The sequence below is a fragment of the Heterodontus francisci genome, chromosome 43 (genome assembly GCF_036365525.1).
Source record: "Heterodontus francisci isolate sHetFra1 chromosome 43, sHetFra1.hap1, whole genome shotgun sequence".
In the NCBI taxonomy this organism is placed as follows: domain Eukaryota; kingdom Metazoa; phylum Chordata; class Chondrichthyes; order Heterodontiformes; family Heterodontidae; genus Heterodontus; species Heterodontus francisci.
The window spans coordinates 5783115-5796686 of record NC_090413.1 but is presented as its reverse complement, the minus strand read 5'-3'; the positions used below and the strand labels follow the sequence as shown (position 1 = coordinate 5796686).

At 42.9% G+C, this 13572-nt stretch overlaps 1 protein-coding gene across 1 annotated transcript; it reads right to left on the bottom strand.

Moving 5' to 3' along the window:
* Positions 1-222: 222 nt before the first annotated feature.
* On the bottom strand, positions 223-10081 carry LOC137355552 (probable G-protein coupled receptor 139). The gene is made up of 3 exons (XM_068020797.1): positions 9987-10081; positions 8084-8214; positions 223-1121 (listed from the first exon to the last, which is right to left on the bottom strand). Exons 1-3 carry the CDS (start codon positions 10079-10081, stop codon positions 223-225), a joined length of 1125 nt encoding a protein of 374 aa, XP_067876898.1.
* Positions 10082-13572: the final 3491 nt, after the last annotated feature.

Sequence of the window (13572 nt, the reverse complement as noted above, 5' to 3'; positions counted from 1 at the left end):
CCACTGTGCCTGTATCACAGATGGTGGGGAGAGCAAACTAGCCTCCCTATGTCTGTGTTACATATCCCAAGACAGCAGATTATCTACACTGTGGCTGTATCATAGACCCCGAGGGAGAGCAGATCGGCCCCCTGTGTCTGTATCACAAACCCTGGAGGGAAAGTGTGTCGGGATATGAGGAGTAATTGAGTTATGATGCTTCATATTTTTCAGTCCTTCTCATTATTTAATGAAGTTTATAACGACAGAAAAGGGATATTTCAGCACATTCTTCAACTGCTCTCTGAACTGAGTTTGGGTCACTGCATAAATACAAGTGTTTGTGCAGCAACTCAGGAGCTGGAGCATGAATCCAATTTCTTGTAGAAAGCCAGGTAGCCATACGGCCTCATAACCCAACCAATACATTCGCCACCATATGGAATACACCATTAATATCACCCATAACAGTATGAAATTCCCTGAGATAACAAAAAGTAAAATGATGGATTTCCTCCGGCTCTCCATTTCTGGGTCGCTGGGACTCCCCCCACTGCTATGACCCCGGAGTCTCCTGCGTGCTCTGCTGGCCACTAAAATGTGTCTGACGGTGAAAGCATTGAGCAGCAGAATCAAAACAAATGGGATCCCCGGGGTTAGAATGTGATGAAGGAACTCGATTGTTGTCCAGACCAGAGATTCCCGAACAATCCATGTTATATCACAAAACCAGGGATTGTTTGCCAGCTGATACCAGCCTGTTAACATGAAATACCAAAAAATGTTCTTTAAACAGCTCAGTACAGTCACTGTTCCCAGAACCACGGCCACTGTTCTGTCAGAGCAATATTTAGTTTTCAGCTTCTGGCAACAAATGGCCACAAATCGATCAAAGGTGAAAGTGACGGTGAACCAGACAGAACAGTCTGTTGCTGCATACAGCAGGACAGCATGGATATTACACACACGGATAGACCACAGGAAATTAACGTGCTCCTGATAAACAATCGGAATCTGCCTCAATATCAGGTCGATGATAATGACCAGTAGATCTGCTACGGCCATCGCCACCAGGTAGCAAGTGACACATTTGGAGAGACCGCACTTTCCCCGAGACAGGATGGCAATCGTCACTATGTTAACTGTATGCAAGAGAAATAAAAGGAAATTATACATCAGGCTAGGAGCACAGTTACCAGCTTGATTATGTACTTCAATAAATTTGCAAGTCTGATGTATTGAAATAATTGTACCTGTGATAGGATTACCTCTGGGAGACAGGCAATAACATTCAATGAAATCAACTATTAAATGGAAACTAATATTTGGGTCAAAATAATACTAGGAGCAGCAGTTTATCAGAGATCCAAGGTTGCTCTTAGATTATAGACTCTTTCATGCTCCAGTACAAAAAGTTGAGTGTTTCATTAACTAATAAAGACCACAAGAGCTAAGTTTCAGATGGGAGAACGAGAACTGAGTTCAGTGACCCTGGTTTGGTGTGGGGGAATCAGCCCAGGTTCCTGCTGCTGACCATTATCCAGTGACACTGGTTGTTGAGTCAGAAACTTTAGGGACTTTCAAAAGGCTTTTTGATAGGTATATGGATAAAGGAGAATGATGGGGTATAGATTAAATTGTCCTTGACAGAGGACAAAGGATCGGCACAACATTGTGGGCCGAAGGGCCTGTTCTGTGCTGTATGTTCTATGTTCTATGTTCTATGACACTGGGTTAGTGCAGGGGAATCGTCCCAGGATTCCTGGGGAATCGAGGGGTCTAAAAGAGGTACCTGTAGAGATAGTGGAAACACTGGTTAACACTTTCCAAAATTCCCTAGATTATAGAATGTTTCCAGCAGAATGGAAGGTTAGCAAAAGTAACACCACTATTTAGGAAAGGAGGAAAAGAAAAAGCAGGAAATTACAGGCCAGTAAGCATGACATCAGTTGTTGGGAAAATGCTAGAATCTATTATAAAGGAAGACTTGTCAATGCACTTGAAAATTCATAATATGATCAGACAGAATCAACGTAGTGTTACAAAAGGGAGATGGTGTTTGACAAATTTATTAGCAATTTTTACGGATGTAACTTATAGGATAGATAAAGGGGAGCCAGTTGTATACTAGATTTCCAAAAGCATTTGATAAGCTGTCACACAAAAAGTTCATATGCCAGATAAGAGCACATGGAATTGGGAGTAATCTATTAGCATGGATGGAGGATTAGTTAATGGAGAGCAAGTGGAAAGTAGGGAAAACAGGACATTTTCAAGTTGTCAGGCAGTAACTAATGGAGTGCTGCAATGATCAGTGTTGGGGCCTCAAATATTTCCAATCTATAAATGAATTAGACAAAGAGCCTGAGAGTAATGTATTGAAGTTTGCTGACAATTCAAAGCTAGGTGGGAATGTGGGAATTTAAGCTGTGAGGAGGACACAAAGAGGCTGCAGAGAGGTATAGTCAGATTACATGAGTTGGCAGCACAGTGACAGATAGAGTATAAAGTGGTGTGAGGTTATCCAGTCTGATATTGAGAATAGGAAAGCAGAATTTAAAATAAAACCCGTAAAACTTCTAAATGTTGATGTTCAGAGAGATTTGGATTTACTTATACAAGGAATGCCGAAAGCTAATGTGCTGTTACAGCAAGCAATTAGAAAGGCAAATGGCACGTTGGCCTTTATTACAAGAATAAAGAAGTCTTGCTCCAATTGTACAGGGCTTTGGTGAGAGCACACCTGGAGTACTGTGCATAGTTTAAGTCTCCATATCAAAGCAGGAACACTGGAGGTGGTGCAGCAAAGGTTCACTAGATTTGTTCCTGGGATGAGAGGTTTGTCCGATGATGAGAGGTTGAGTAAATTGGGCCTATAATCTCTGGAGTTTAGAAGAATGAGAAGTGTTCACATTGAAACATACAAGATTCTGAATTTTTGGATTTGTCTACCCCAAAGGGTTGTTGATGCTCCATTTTCGAGTATATTTAAGTCTGATCAAGACAGATTTTCCATCTCTCAAATGTTATTTGTCACTTATCAGCCCAAGCCTGAATGTTGTCCAGCTCTTGCTGCATGTGTACATGGATTGTTTCAATAGCTGAGGAGTTGTGAATGGCACTGAACACTGCAATCATCAACGAACATCCACACTTCTGACCTTGATAGATGGAAGGTCATTGATGAAGCAGTTGAGGCTGGGACACTACCCTGAGGAACTCCTGTAGTGATGTCCTGGGACTGAGATGTTTTTCCTCCAACAACCACAACCATCTTCCTTTCTGCTGGGTCTGACTCCAACTACTGGAGCATTTCCCCACGGATTCCCTTTACCTTCTATTATGCTAGGGGTCCTTGCTGACATGCTCAGTCAAATGGTGCCTTGATATCAAGGACAGTCACTCTCATCTCAACTCCAGATTTCAGCTCTGTTGTCCATATTTGAACCACAGCTGTAATGAGGTCAGGAGCCGAGTGCTCCTGCTGGAACCCAAACTAAACATCAGTGAACAGGTTATTTCTGTGTAAGTGCCACTTGATAGCACTGCCGATGACACCTTCCATCACTATACTGATGATTGAGAATTGACTGACGGGGTGGTGAGAGGCCAGATTAGATTTGTCCTGCATTTTTGAAGTCTGGAGATACCTGGGCACCTTTTCACATTGTCAGGTAGATGCCATTGTTGTATCTGAACAGCTTGTCTGGTGATGTGGCTAGTTCTGGAGCACAAGTTTTCAGTATTACAATTAGGATGTTGTCAGGGCCCATAGTCTTTGCAGCATCCAGTGCCTTCAGCCATGTTGTGACATCACCTAGAGTGAATCAAAGTGGCTGAATTCTGGCATTTGTGATGCTGCAAACCTCAGAAGGAGGCCAAGATGGATCATCCACTCGGCACTTCTGGCAATGCTTCGGCCTTGTCTTTTACACTGACGTACTGGGCTCCCCCATCATTGAGAATGGAGTTATTTGTGGAACCTCCTCTTACAGTTAGTTGTTTAACTGTCCACCACCATTCATGACTGAATGTGGCAGGACTGCAGAGCTTTGATCTGAGCTGCTGGTGGAGGGATCACTTAGCCCTGTCCATCACATGCTGCTTCCACTGTTTAGCAGACATGTAGTCCTATATTGTATGTTCAGAATTGTTTACGTTCGAACAAAGAAGGCTAAGAAGAGATTTTACAGAGTTGTTAAAAATTATGAAGGCTTAAGATACATTACAGTCATAGAGTTACACAGCACAGAAACAGGCCCTTCGGCCCATCCTGTCTGTGCTGACCATCAAGCACCCAACTATTCAAATCCCATTTTCCAGCACTTGGCCCATAGCCTTGTATGCTATGGCATTTCAAGTGCTCATCTAAATACCTCTTAAATGTCGTGAGGGTTCCTGCCTCTACCACCTCTTCAGGCAGTGCGTTCCAGATTCCAACCACCCTCTGGGTGAAAAAGTTTTCCCCAAAATTCCCTCTAAACCTCCTGCCCCTTATCTTAAATCTATGCCTCCTGGTTATTGACCCCTCCGCTAAGGGAAAAAGTTTCTTCCTATCTAACCTATCAATGTCCCTCATAATTTTGTATATCTCAATCATGTCCCCCCTCAGCCTTCTCTGCTCGAAGGAAAACAACCCTAACCTTTTCAGTTTCTCTTCATAGCTGAAATGCTCCAGCCCAGGCAACATCTTGGTGAATCTCCTCTGCACCCTCTCTAGTGCAATCACATCCTTCCTGCAGTGTGGTGCCCAGAACTGTACACAGTACTCCAGCTGTGGCCTAACTAGTGTTTTATACAGCTCCATCATAATCTTCTATTCTATGCCTCGGCTAATAAAGGCAAGTATCCCATATGCTTTCCTAAACACCTTATCTACCTGTGCTGCCGCCTTCAGTGATCTATGGACAAGTACACCAAGGTCCCTCTGACCCTCTGTACTTCTGAGGGCAGTGCAGTGGTTAGCACCACAGCCTCTCAGCTCCAGCGACCCGGGTTTAATTCTGGGTACTGCCTGTGCAGAGTTTGTAAGTTCTCCCTGTGCGTGGGTTTCCTCTGGGTGCTCCAGTTTCCTCCCACATGGCAAAGACTTGTGGGTTGATAGGTAAATTGGCCATAGTAAACAAATTGCCCCTAGTGTAGGTAGGTGGTCGGAGAATTGAGGGAAGGTGGGGTGTGTGAGGGAAAAAATGGGATTAATATAGCATTGGTATAAACGGGTGGTTGATGGTTAGTGCGGACCCGTTGGGCCGAAGGGCCTGTTTCAGTGTCTATGTCTCTCTATGAGTCTACCATCCATTGTATATTCCCTTGCCTTGTTAGTCCTCCCAAAATGCATCAACTCACACTTCTCAGGATTAAATTCCATTTGCCACTGTTCTGCCCATGTATACCATCCTGTAATCTAAGGCTTTCCGCCTCACAATTTACAACACCACCAATTTTCGTGTCATCTGCGAAATTACTTATCATACCTCCTATATTCATGTCTAAATCATTAATGTAAACTACAAGTAGCAAGGGAACCAGTACCGATCCCTGCAGTACACCACTGGTCACAGGCTTCCACTCGCAAAAATAACCTTCGACCATTACACTCTGCCTCCTGCCACTAAGCCAATTTTGGATCCGCTTTGCCAAATTGCCATGGATCCCATGGGCTCTTACCTTCTTAACCAATCTCCTAGGCAGTACCTTATCAATAGATTAAATAAAGGAAAACTTTTTCCAATGCCTGAAGGGTCGATAAACAGAGGGCACAGATTTAAGTTGATTGGCAAAAGAAGCAGAGACAATATGAAGATTTTTTATGCAACGATTAGTTAGGATTTGGAATCCAATGAATAGAAGGGTGGTGGAAACAGATTCAGTAGTAGCTTTCAAAATGAAATTGGATAAATATTTGAAGGAATAAAAAATGCAAGAATAGGGCAAAGAGGTTGGGAGTGGGACTAACTGGATTATTCTTCAAAAGAGCCAGCTCGGACTCAATGTGCCAAATGATATCCTTCAATATTCTATGGTTCTATGATTGCTACTGTCCGTACTTTCCCAATTTCCCAATCCATTCAAAAGGCATTTGATAAAGTACTGGATAGCAGACTTGCTACCAAAATTGAAGCCCATGGATTAAGGGAGAATTGACAGCATGACTTGGAAATTGGTGAAGAGGTTGTTTTTCAGACTGGAGGGGGGTACATAGTGGGGTTCTCCAGGGTCAGTGTTGGGACCACTGCTCTTTTAATGTATGTTATTGACCTGGGCTTGGGTATACCAGACATAATTTCAATATCTAAGCAGTTGTGAATGGCATTGGACGCTGTGCAATCATCAGAGATCATCCACACTCTGACCTTGATAGATGGAAGGTCATTGATGAAGCAGTTGAGGATGGTTGAGGCTGGGACACTACCCTGAGGAACACTTGCAGTGATGTCCTGGGACTGAGATGTTTTGTCTCTAACAACCACAACCATCTTCCTTTCTGCTGGGTATGACTCCAACCACTGGAGAGGGTGCAGAGGAGATTCACCAGGATGTTGCCTGGGCTAGAGCATTTCAGCTATAAAGAGAGACTGATTTAAGGTAAGGGGTAGGAGGTTTAGAGGGGATTTGAGGAAAAATGTTTTCACCCAGAGGGTGGTTGGAATCTGGAACACACTACCTGAAGGGTGGTAGAGGCAGGAACCCTCACAATATTTAAGTATTTAGATGAGCACTTGAAATGCCATAGCATACAAGGCTACGGGCCAAGTGCTGGAAAATGGGATTAGAATAGATAGGCTTGATGGCCGGCGCAGACACGATGGGCCGAAGGGCCTGTTTCTGTGCTGTGTAACTCTTTGACTCTATGACATACACCAGCTAACCAAAAAATAAAACAGATTTTCTCTTCAGAGCCCAATTACAAAAAAAAAACAGACAAAAAAAGAATACTTTGGCCAAATACTTGCTAATTCTTGAAGAAAAAAGAGAAGATATGGAAAGATGTCAGACGTCCTTTGTTTCGCTTTGGCAACCCAAATACGCGTAGACGGCTGTCACTGGGATCTTTCTAGAACAGTTCTTTTCAGGCAACATCAAGGATTTATCCAACAGGTTTTCCAGAGTCACGGGAGAAACGGGTTTCAGGCAGGCCTTTCAGGAGAAATGCAACATGAATTTTTCTACTTCTTACAGTCACTTCTAAGACCTTCTCAAAGAGATAGAAAAACTGGCAGGCTTTTCATAGGCTGCATAAGGCTGAGTTGGGATTTGTCCTTGGCAGGTTGATTTTTTTAACTTCCTTTTCAAAACACTGTCCATTCGCTAACTGCCTGTCCAAAGTGAAACCAAAAATAAAATCTCAGGAGTCAAGCCTCCTGTCTCCAATAAATCTTGATTTGTCACTTCTTCGTCAATATCTTTCCCCAGGTCAAAAAATCCCCACGGTTTACTTATCTGAAAGCAGCTGTATTCCAGTAACTGTTTAAACAAAGTCCAATGACTTCTTGTTTAAAACAAAACACAAAGTCCAGCTACTATGAAATCCTATTTTCAGTTTTAAAACACAAGTCCTGAAAATTTAGCAAAAATTGGAAGCACTCGCAACAAAGGCTAGATTAAACAAAGGCATAAATGATGTTTTCTGCAGCTGGTGGGCTGAGGCAGAAGTGGAGATGGGTGATATTACAAAGGTAATAGGTGGGATTGGTAATGGAAAGGATTTGTGGTCAAAACTCAGCGTAGGGTCAGATAGACCACTGAGGTTAAATACAGTCTGGTCCAACTTCAGACGTTGACCAGGGAGGGGGTGGACTTGGTGAATAAGGAATGGAGATTGTGATGGGGAACAAAGACAATGGCGTTGATCTTCCCAATAATTAAATGACAAGAACAGTAATACAGTGAACTGGGTTGACAGATCTAATAACCGGAGAAACAGACTTACCAGGAACACCAAACTCTTGTGAACTGTAATGCAATTAGCAATGGTTTGTAGAGATAATAGCCAGATACAGAGATTACCAGGAACAACAACAGCAAGGAGGGCAGAGTAATTGACAAGAACAGTAATGCAGTTCAATATGGTTGAAAGAACTAATAGCCTGCTATAGTGACTTACCAGGGACACCAACAATAGCAAGGATGGGATAGTAAATGTATTGAACAATCAGAAGACCATAATAGATCCGACGTTGTAATGATAACCAATCATAATTTGCAGAAAGAAAGTCAAGCTCCCAGGAGAAACTCCTGCTGATTGTTGTAACATTCCAATCTAATGTGGTCAGATTCCAATCCATTGTTGTAACATTTCACTCTAGTGTTCTCAGATTCTGATCTATCCTCTCCCTCTCTCTGGAGCTGATAGTTCCTGTTAGTGCCAGAGGTAATGCTTCTGCTGACACTATGGGATGAGACATTGAAAGAAGTCCCTTATTAATAGAAGAGAGAAAACCTCCAGTGACACAGTTAGGATCTTTGGAGACTGACATTAATTACAGTCACTGAACAAACAGGTTCAGTTAACTCCTTTCAATCCGACAATATTTGTATCACAATAAAGTAGAGCATTTACCCAGTCCAGATGGGATACACTGCTGAGGGAAAGAAAGGTGACAATAGCAGAAGCACTGGGCAGAGTCTTTCAATCCTTCTTGGATATAAGAGTGGTTAAAGAGGACTGGAACTTTACAAATATAATACCCTGTTTAAAAAAGGAGAGATGGATAAAAGCAATTAACGACAAGCCATTCAAATTACAGTGGTGAGGAAATTTCTGTCATCATCCAGGACAAAAATATTTGTTGCTTTAAAAAACATGAGTTGATAAATGACAAGCAGCCCAGATAGGTTAATGGCAAATCATGTGTGCAAATTTGATTCAGTTCTTTAATAAAATAATGGAGGAGTTTAATGAGGGTAGTGTGGTTGATCTTCTGTATAGGAATGTTTAGAAGGCATTTGAACAAATGCCATTTAATAGACTTGTTAAGAAAACTGAAATCCATGGATCAAAGGTGCAGAAAGATTTATGAGAATGGTTCCAGGAATGAGGAAATGCACTTATGTGGTAGATTGGAGAAACTGGGGTTTTCAGATGATAAAAAACTTGGAAATGTAAACAGCGAGGATAGAATTAGTCTTCAGGTGGACACAGATAGGTGAAATGACACAACAAATGGCAGATGAAATTTAAACAGAGAAATGTGAAGGGTACATTTAGGAGGAAGAAGGAGAGGACATATAAACTATATGGTAGAAATTTAAGAGGTGGGGTGGGGGGGAATGTGTAGTGGATTATAATCCGAGCCCTTTTTGTGGCTATCCCAGATCAGGTGTTCTCCCCAGATGATCACTTTCCCTAAGGTTGAGAAAGTTTATGAACCGAACATGCAATTCACAGTTGATGAGACAGTCAATAGTTCTAGGAAAATAAAGAAAGTATAATCTTGTTTCTAGTAGAGAATCCAATGTTTAAATCTAAATATTGTTACAGTAAAACATTTAAAGTATCCATCAACATTTAAAGTAATATTTACCTTAAATCCCCATTAGAAAGCTACAGAGTTTAATGAGATACCTTTGTCCAGGTAAAGGGGAGAACTTTCATCGCGACACCCCAATAGCCATACCTTTACCACAAGACATGTTGGAGTGAGTCCAATGAATCTAAAGATCTACTGTGTGGTTAAAATATTTATATCACTTCTAAGTTTTAAAACTTTTTTTTACGTATGATGGTGTTACCTCTTTTTCATCTAGGTACCTCCCCCTTTATTTCCCATATAACTGGTAATTTCTTGTTAAGATCCACATTCTTTGATTTGTGAAAAGGACTAGGCTAACATCAAACTGTGAGTCTCTCATGGTGGTCAATATCCCTTAGTCAGTCATCGAACTGTGTTTCAAGATTATAATTCAATTTCTAGGGTTTGGTCAGTTTTGTCACAAATTCAGTTGACTGTGGGTCGGGGCTGCCCGCAAAAAAAAAAATTATCAACTGTTACACTGTGCTGGCTTACATGATCGTTTTAAAAACGGTGTTATCAAAGTTTAACTGTGTGATGATGATCGTGACCTTTAGGAGTGAATCCTTTTTCTCAGAAGCTGCCTCCATGCTCTAAGATGAGGTAAACCCTTCAACACAGAGGCATGTCAGAGGGACGCCTATGAAATTTTTTTTAACCATTTAGGAAAATGAACCCTGCTTTTAATTTAATCCCTAATTCATAGGGAAATAACTCTTTTAACCCTGATTGTGGTCAGATACCTTCACAAGTGAACAGTTTGGATGTAGATACAGATTTCTTTGTCATTGGAAGGACAAGCTGATAAGATTGCTGCAAAAAGTATGCAGGATATTTGGCTTTATAAATGGAGGCATAGAGTACAAAAGCAAGGACGCTATGCTAAAAATTAATAAATCACTGGCTAGGCCTCCGCTGGGGTACTTCCTCCAGTTCTGGACACCACACTTTAGGAAGGATGTCAAAGCCGTGGAGAGGATGTAGAGGAGGTTTACTAGAATAGTACAGGATGAGGGACTTCAGTTATATGGAGTGACTGGAGAATCTGGAATTGTTCTCCCTTGGAGCAGACAAGAAGAGACTTAGTGGAGCTTTTCAAAATGATGAGGGGTTTTGATAGAATATATAAGAGGACCCTGAAAGAGGGTTTAGAAACCAGAGGACAAAGCTTTAAGCTGATTGATAAAAGAACCAGAAGGAGAATGACGAGAACTTTTTCTTTACACAGCGAGTTTTGTGATCTGGAACTCACTGCCTGAAAGGGTAGTGGAAGCAGATTTCATGGCAATTTTCAAAATGGAAGTGGATCAATATTGGAAGGAATGATTTGTTGGCCTATGAGGAAGGAACAGGAGAGAGGGACTAATTGGATAGATCTTTCAAAGATGCAGCACAGACACAAGGGAGAAAATGGGTTCTCTCCATGCTGAATGGTTCTCTGATTCTGTGATCAGAATCCTTACCTCGTGCACAATTGGTGCTCAATAGCTTTTGAGCCAGAGGCTCATAGTTACTTGCACTCTGATAAAGTTAGAACATAGAAAATACAGCACAGAACAGGCCCTTCGGCCCACGATGTTGTGCCGATCCTTTGTCCTCTGTCAAGGACAATTTAATCTATACCCCATCATTCTCCTTTATCCATATACCTATCTAAAAGCCGTTTGAAAGTCCCTAAAGTTTCTGACTCAACAACTTCCCCAGGCAAGGCATTCCATGCCCCGACCACTCTCTGGGTAAAGAACCTTCCCCTGACATCCCCCTTATATCTCCCACCCTTCACCTTAAATTTATGACCCCTTGTAACGCTTTGCTCCACCCGGGGAAAAAGTTTCTGACTGTCTACCCTATCTATTCCCCTGATCATCTTATAAACCTCTATCATGTCACCCCTCATCCTTCTCCGTTCTAATGAGAAGAGGCCTAGAATGTTCAGCCTTTCCTCGTAAGACTTATTCTCCATTCCAGGCAACATCCTGGTAAATCTCCTCTGCACCCTCTCCAAGGCTTCCACATCCTTCCTAAAATGAGGCGACCAGAACTGCACACAGTACTCCAAATGAGGCCTTACCAAGGTCCTGTACAGCTGCATCATCACCTCACGGCTCTTAAATTCAATCCCTCTGCTAATGAACGCTAACACCCCATATGCCTTCTTCACAGCCCTATCCACTTGAGTTGCAACTTTCAACGATCTATGCACATAGACCCCAAGGTCTCTCTGTTCCTCCACATGCCCAAGAACCCTACCGTTAACCCAGTATTTTGCATTCGTGTTTGTCCTTCCAAAATGGACGACCTCACACTTTTCAGGGTTAAACTCCATCTGCCACTTTTCAGCCCAGCACTGCAACCTATCCAAGTCCCTTTGCAGACGACAATAGCCCTCCTCGGTATCCACAACTCCACCAACCTTTGTATCATCTGCAAATTTACTGACCCACCCTTCGACTTCCTCATCCAAGTCGTTAATAAAAATCACAAACAGGAGAGGACCCAGAACTGATCCCTGTGGCACGCCACTGGTAACTGGGCTCCAGGCTGAGTATTTACCATCTAAGACCACTCTCTGCCTTCTATCAGTTAGCCAATTCTTAATCCAACTGGCCACATTCCCCACTATCCCATGCCTCCTGACTTTCTCCATAAGTCTACCATGGGGGACCTTATCAAATGCCTTACTAAAATCCATGTACACCACATCCACTGGTTTACCCTCATCCACTTGCTTGGTCACCTGCTCAAAGAATTCAATCAGGCTTGTGAGGCAAGACCTACCCCTCACAAAACCGTGCTGACTGTCCCGAATCAAGCAGTGTCTTTCCAGATGCTCAGAAATCCTATCCCTCAGCACCTTTTCCATCAACTTGCCTGCCACCGAAGTAAGACTAACTGGCCTGTAATTCCCAGGGTCGTTCCTATTTCCTTTCTTGAACAGGGGCACAACATTTGCCACCCTCCAATCACCTGGTACCACCCCCGTCAACAGAGAAGATGAAAAGATCATTGCCAGCGGCTCTGCAATTTCATCCCTTGCTTCCCATAACATCCTTGGATATACCCCGTCAGGCCCGGGAGACTTGTCTATCTTCAAGTTATTCAAAAACCCCAACACATCTTCCCTCCTAACGAGCACTTCCTCGAGCTTACCAGTCTGTTTCACACCGTCCTCTTCAGTAATACACCCCTTCTCATTCGTAAATACCGAAGAGAAGTACTCATTCAAAACCTCACTTATCTCTTCCGGCTCAACACATTTCCCGGCGGAGAAGCAGGAGAAGGTAGCGACTCTTCGGTGGGTAAGTGAAGGCAACAGGAGCTGTGTTTTAAAAGTTGTTTTAAAAGTTGTACTTACTGTTTTCCTTGTGTTCAAGTTACTTTTGGCGCGGGAGGAACCGGAAGCTGGACGGCAGCAAGGACTCCTGGGTAGGTATTTTCTTTAAAGGTGCGGAGCTCCGTGGACTCGGCCTCATTTCCCGGCGGAGAAGCAGGAGAAGGTAGCGACTCTTCGGTGGGTAAGTGAAGGCAACAGGAGCTGTGTTTTAAAAGTTGTTTTAAAAGTTGTACTTACTGTTTTCCTTGTGTTCAAGTTACTTTTGGCGCGGGAGGAACCGGAAGCTGGACGGCAGCAAGGACTCCTGGGTAGGTATTTTCTTTAAAGGTGCGGAGCTCCGTGGACTCGGCCTCATTTCCCGGCGGAGAAGCAGGAGAAGGTAGCGACTCTTCGGTGGGTAAGTGAAGGCAACAGGAGCTGTGTTTTAAAAATTGTTTTAAAAGTTGTACTTACTGTTTTCCTTGTGTTCAAGTTACTTTTGGCGCGGGAGGAACCGGAAGCTGGACGGCAGCAAGGACTCCTGGGTAGGTATTTTCTTTAAAGGTGCGGAGCAGAGTTAACCCGAGACCCTTTTTACCCTCCTCCTCTAGCCAAAAAGGACTGAACAGGTAAGCTATTTCACTGTTTTTGTTAATATCTATATTTGTACTTAATTAAGGGGTAATTGAGTAAAAGAAATGGCAGCCGGGGGAGTGCAGTGCTCCTCCTGCAGTATGTTCGAGGTGAGGGGAACCTCCGGTGACCCTG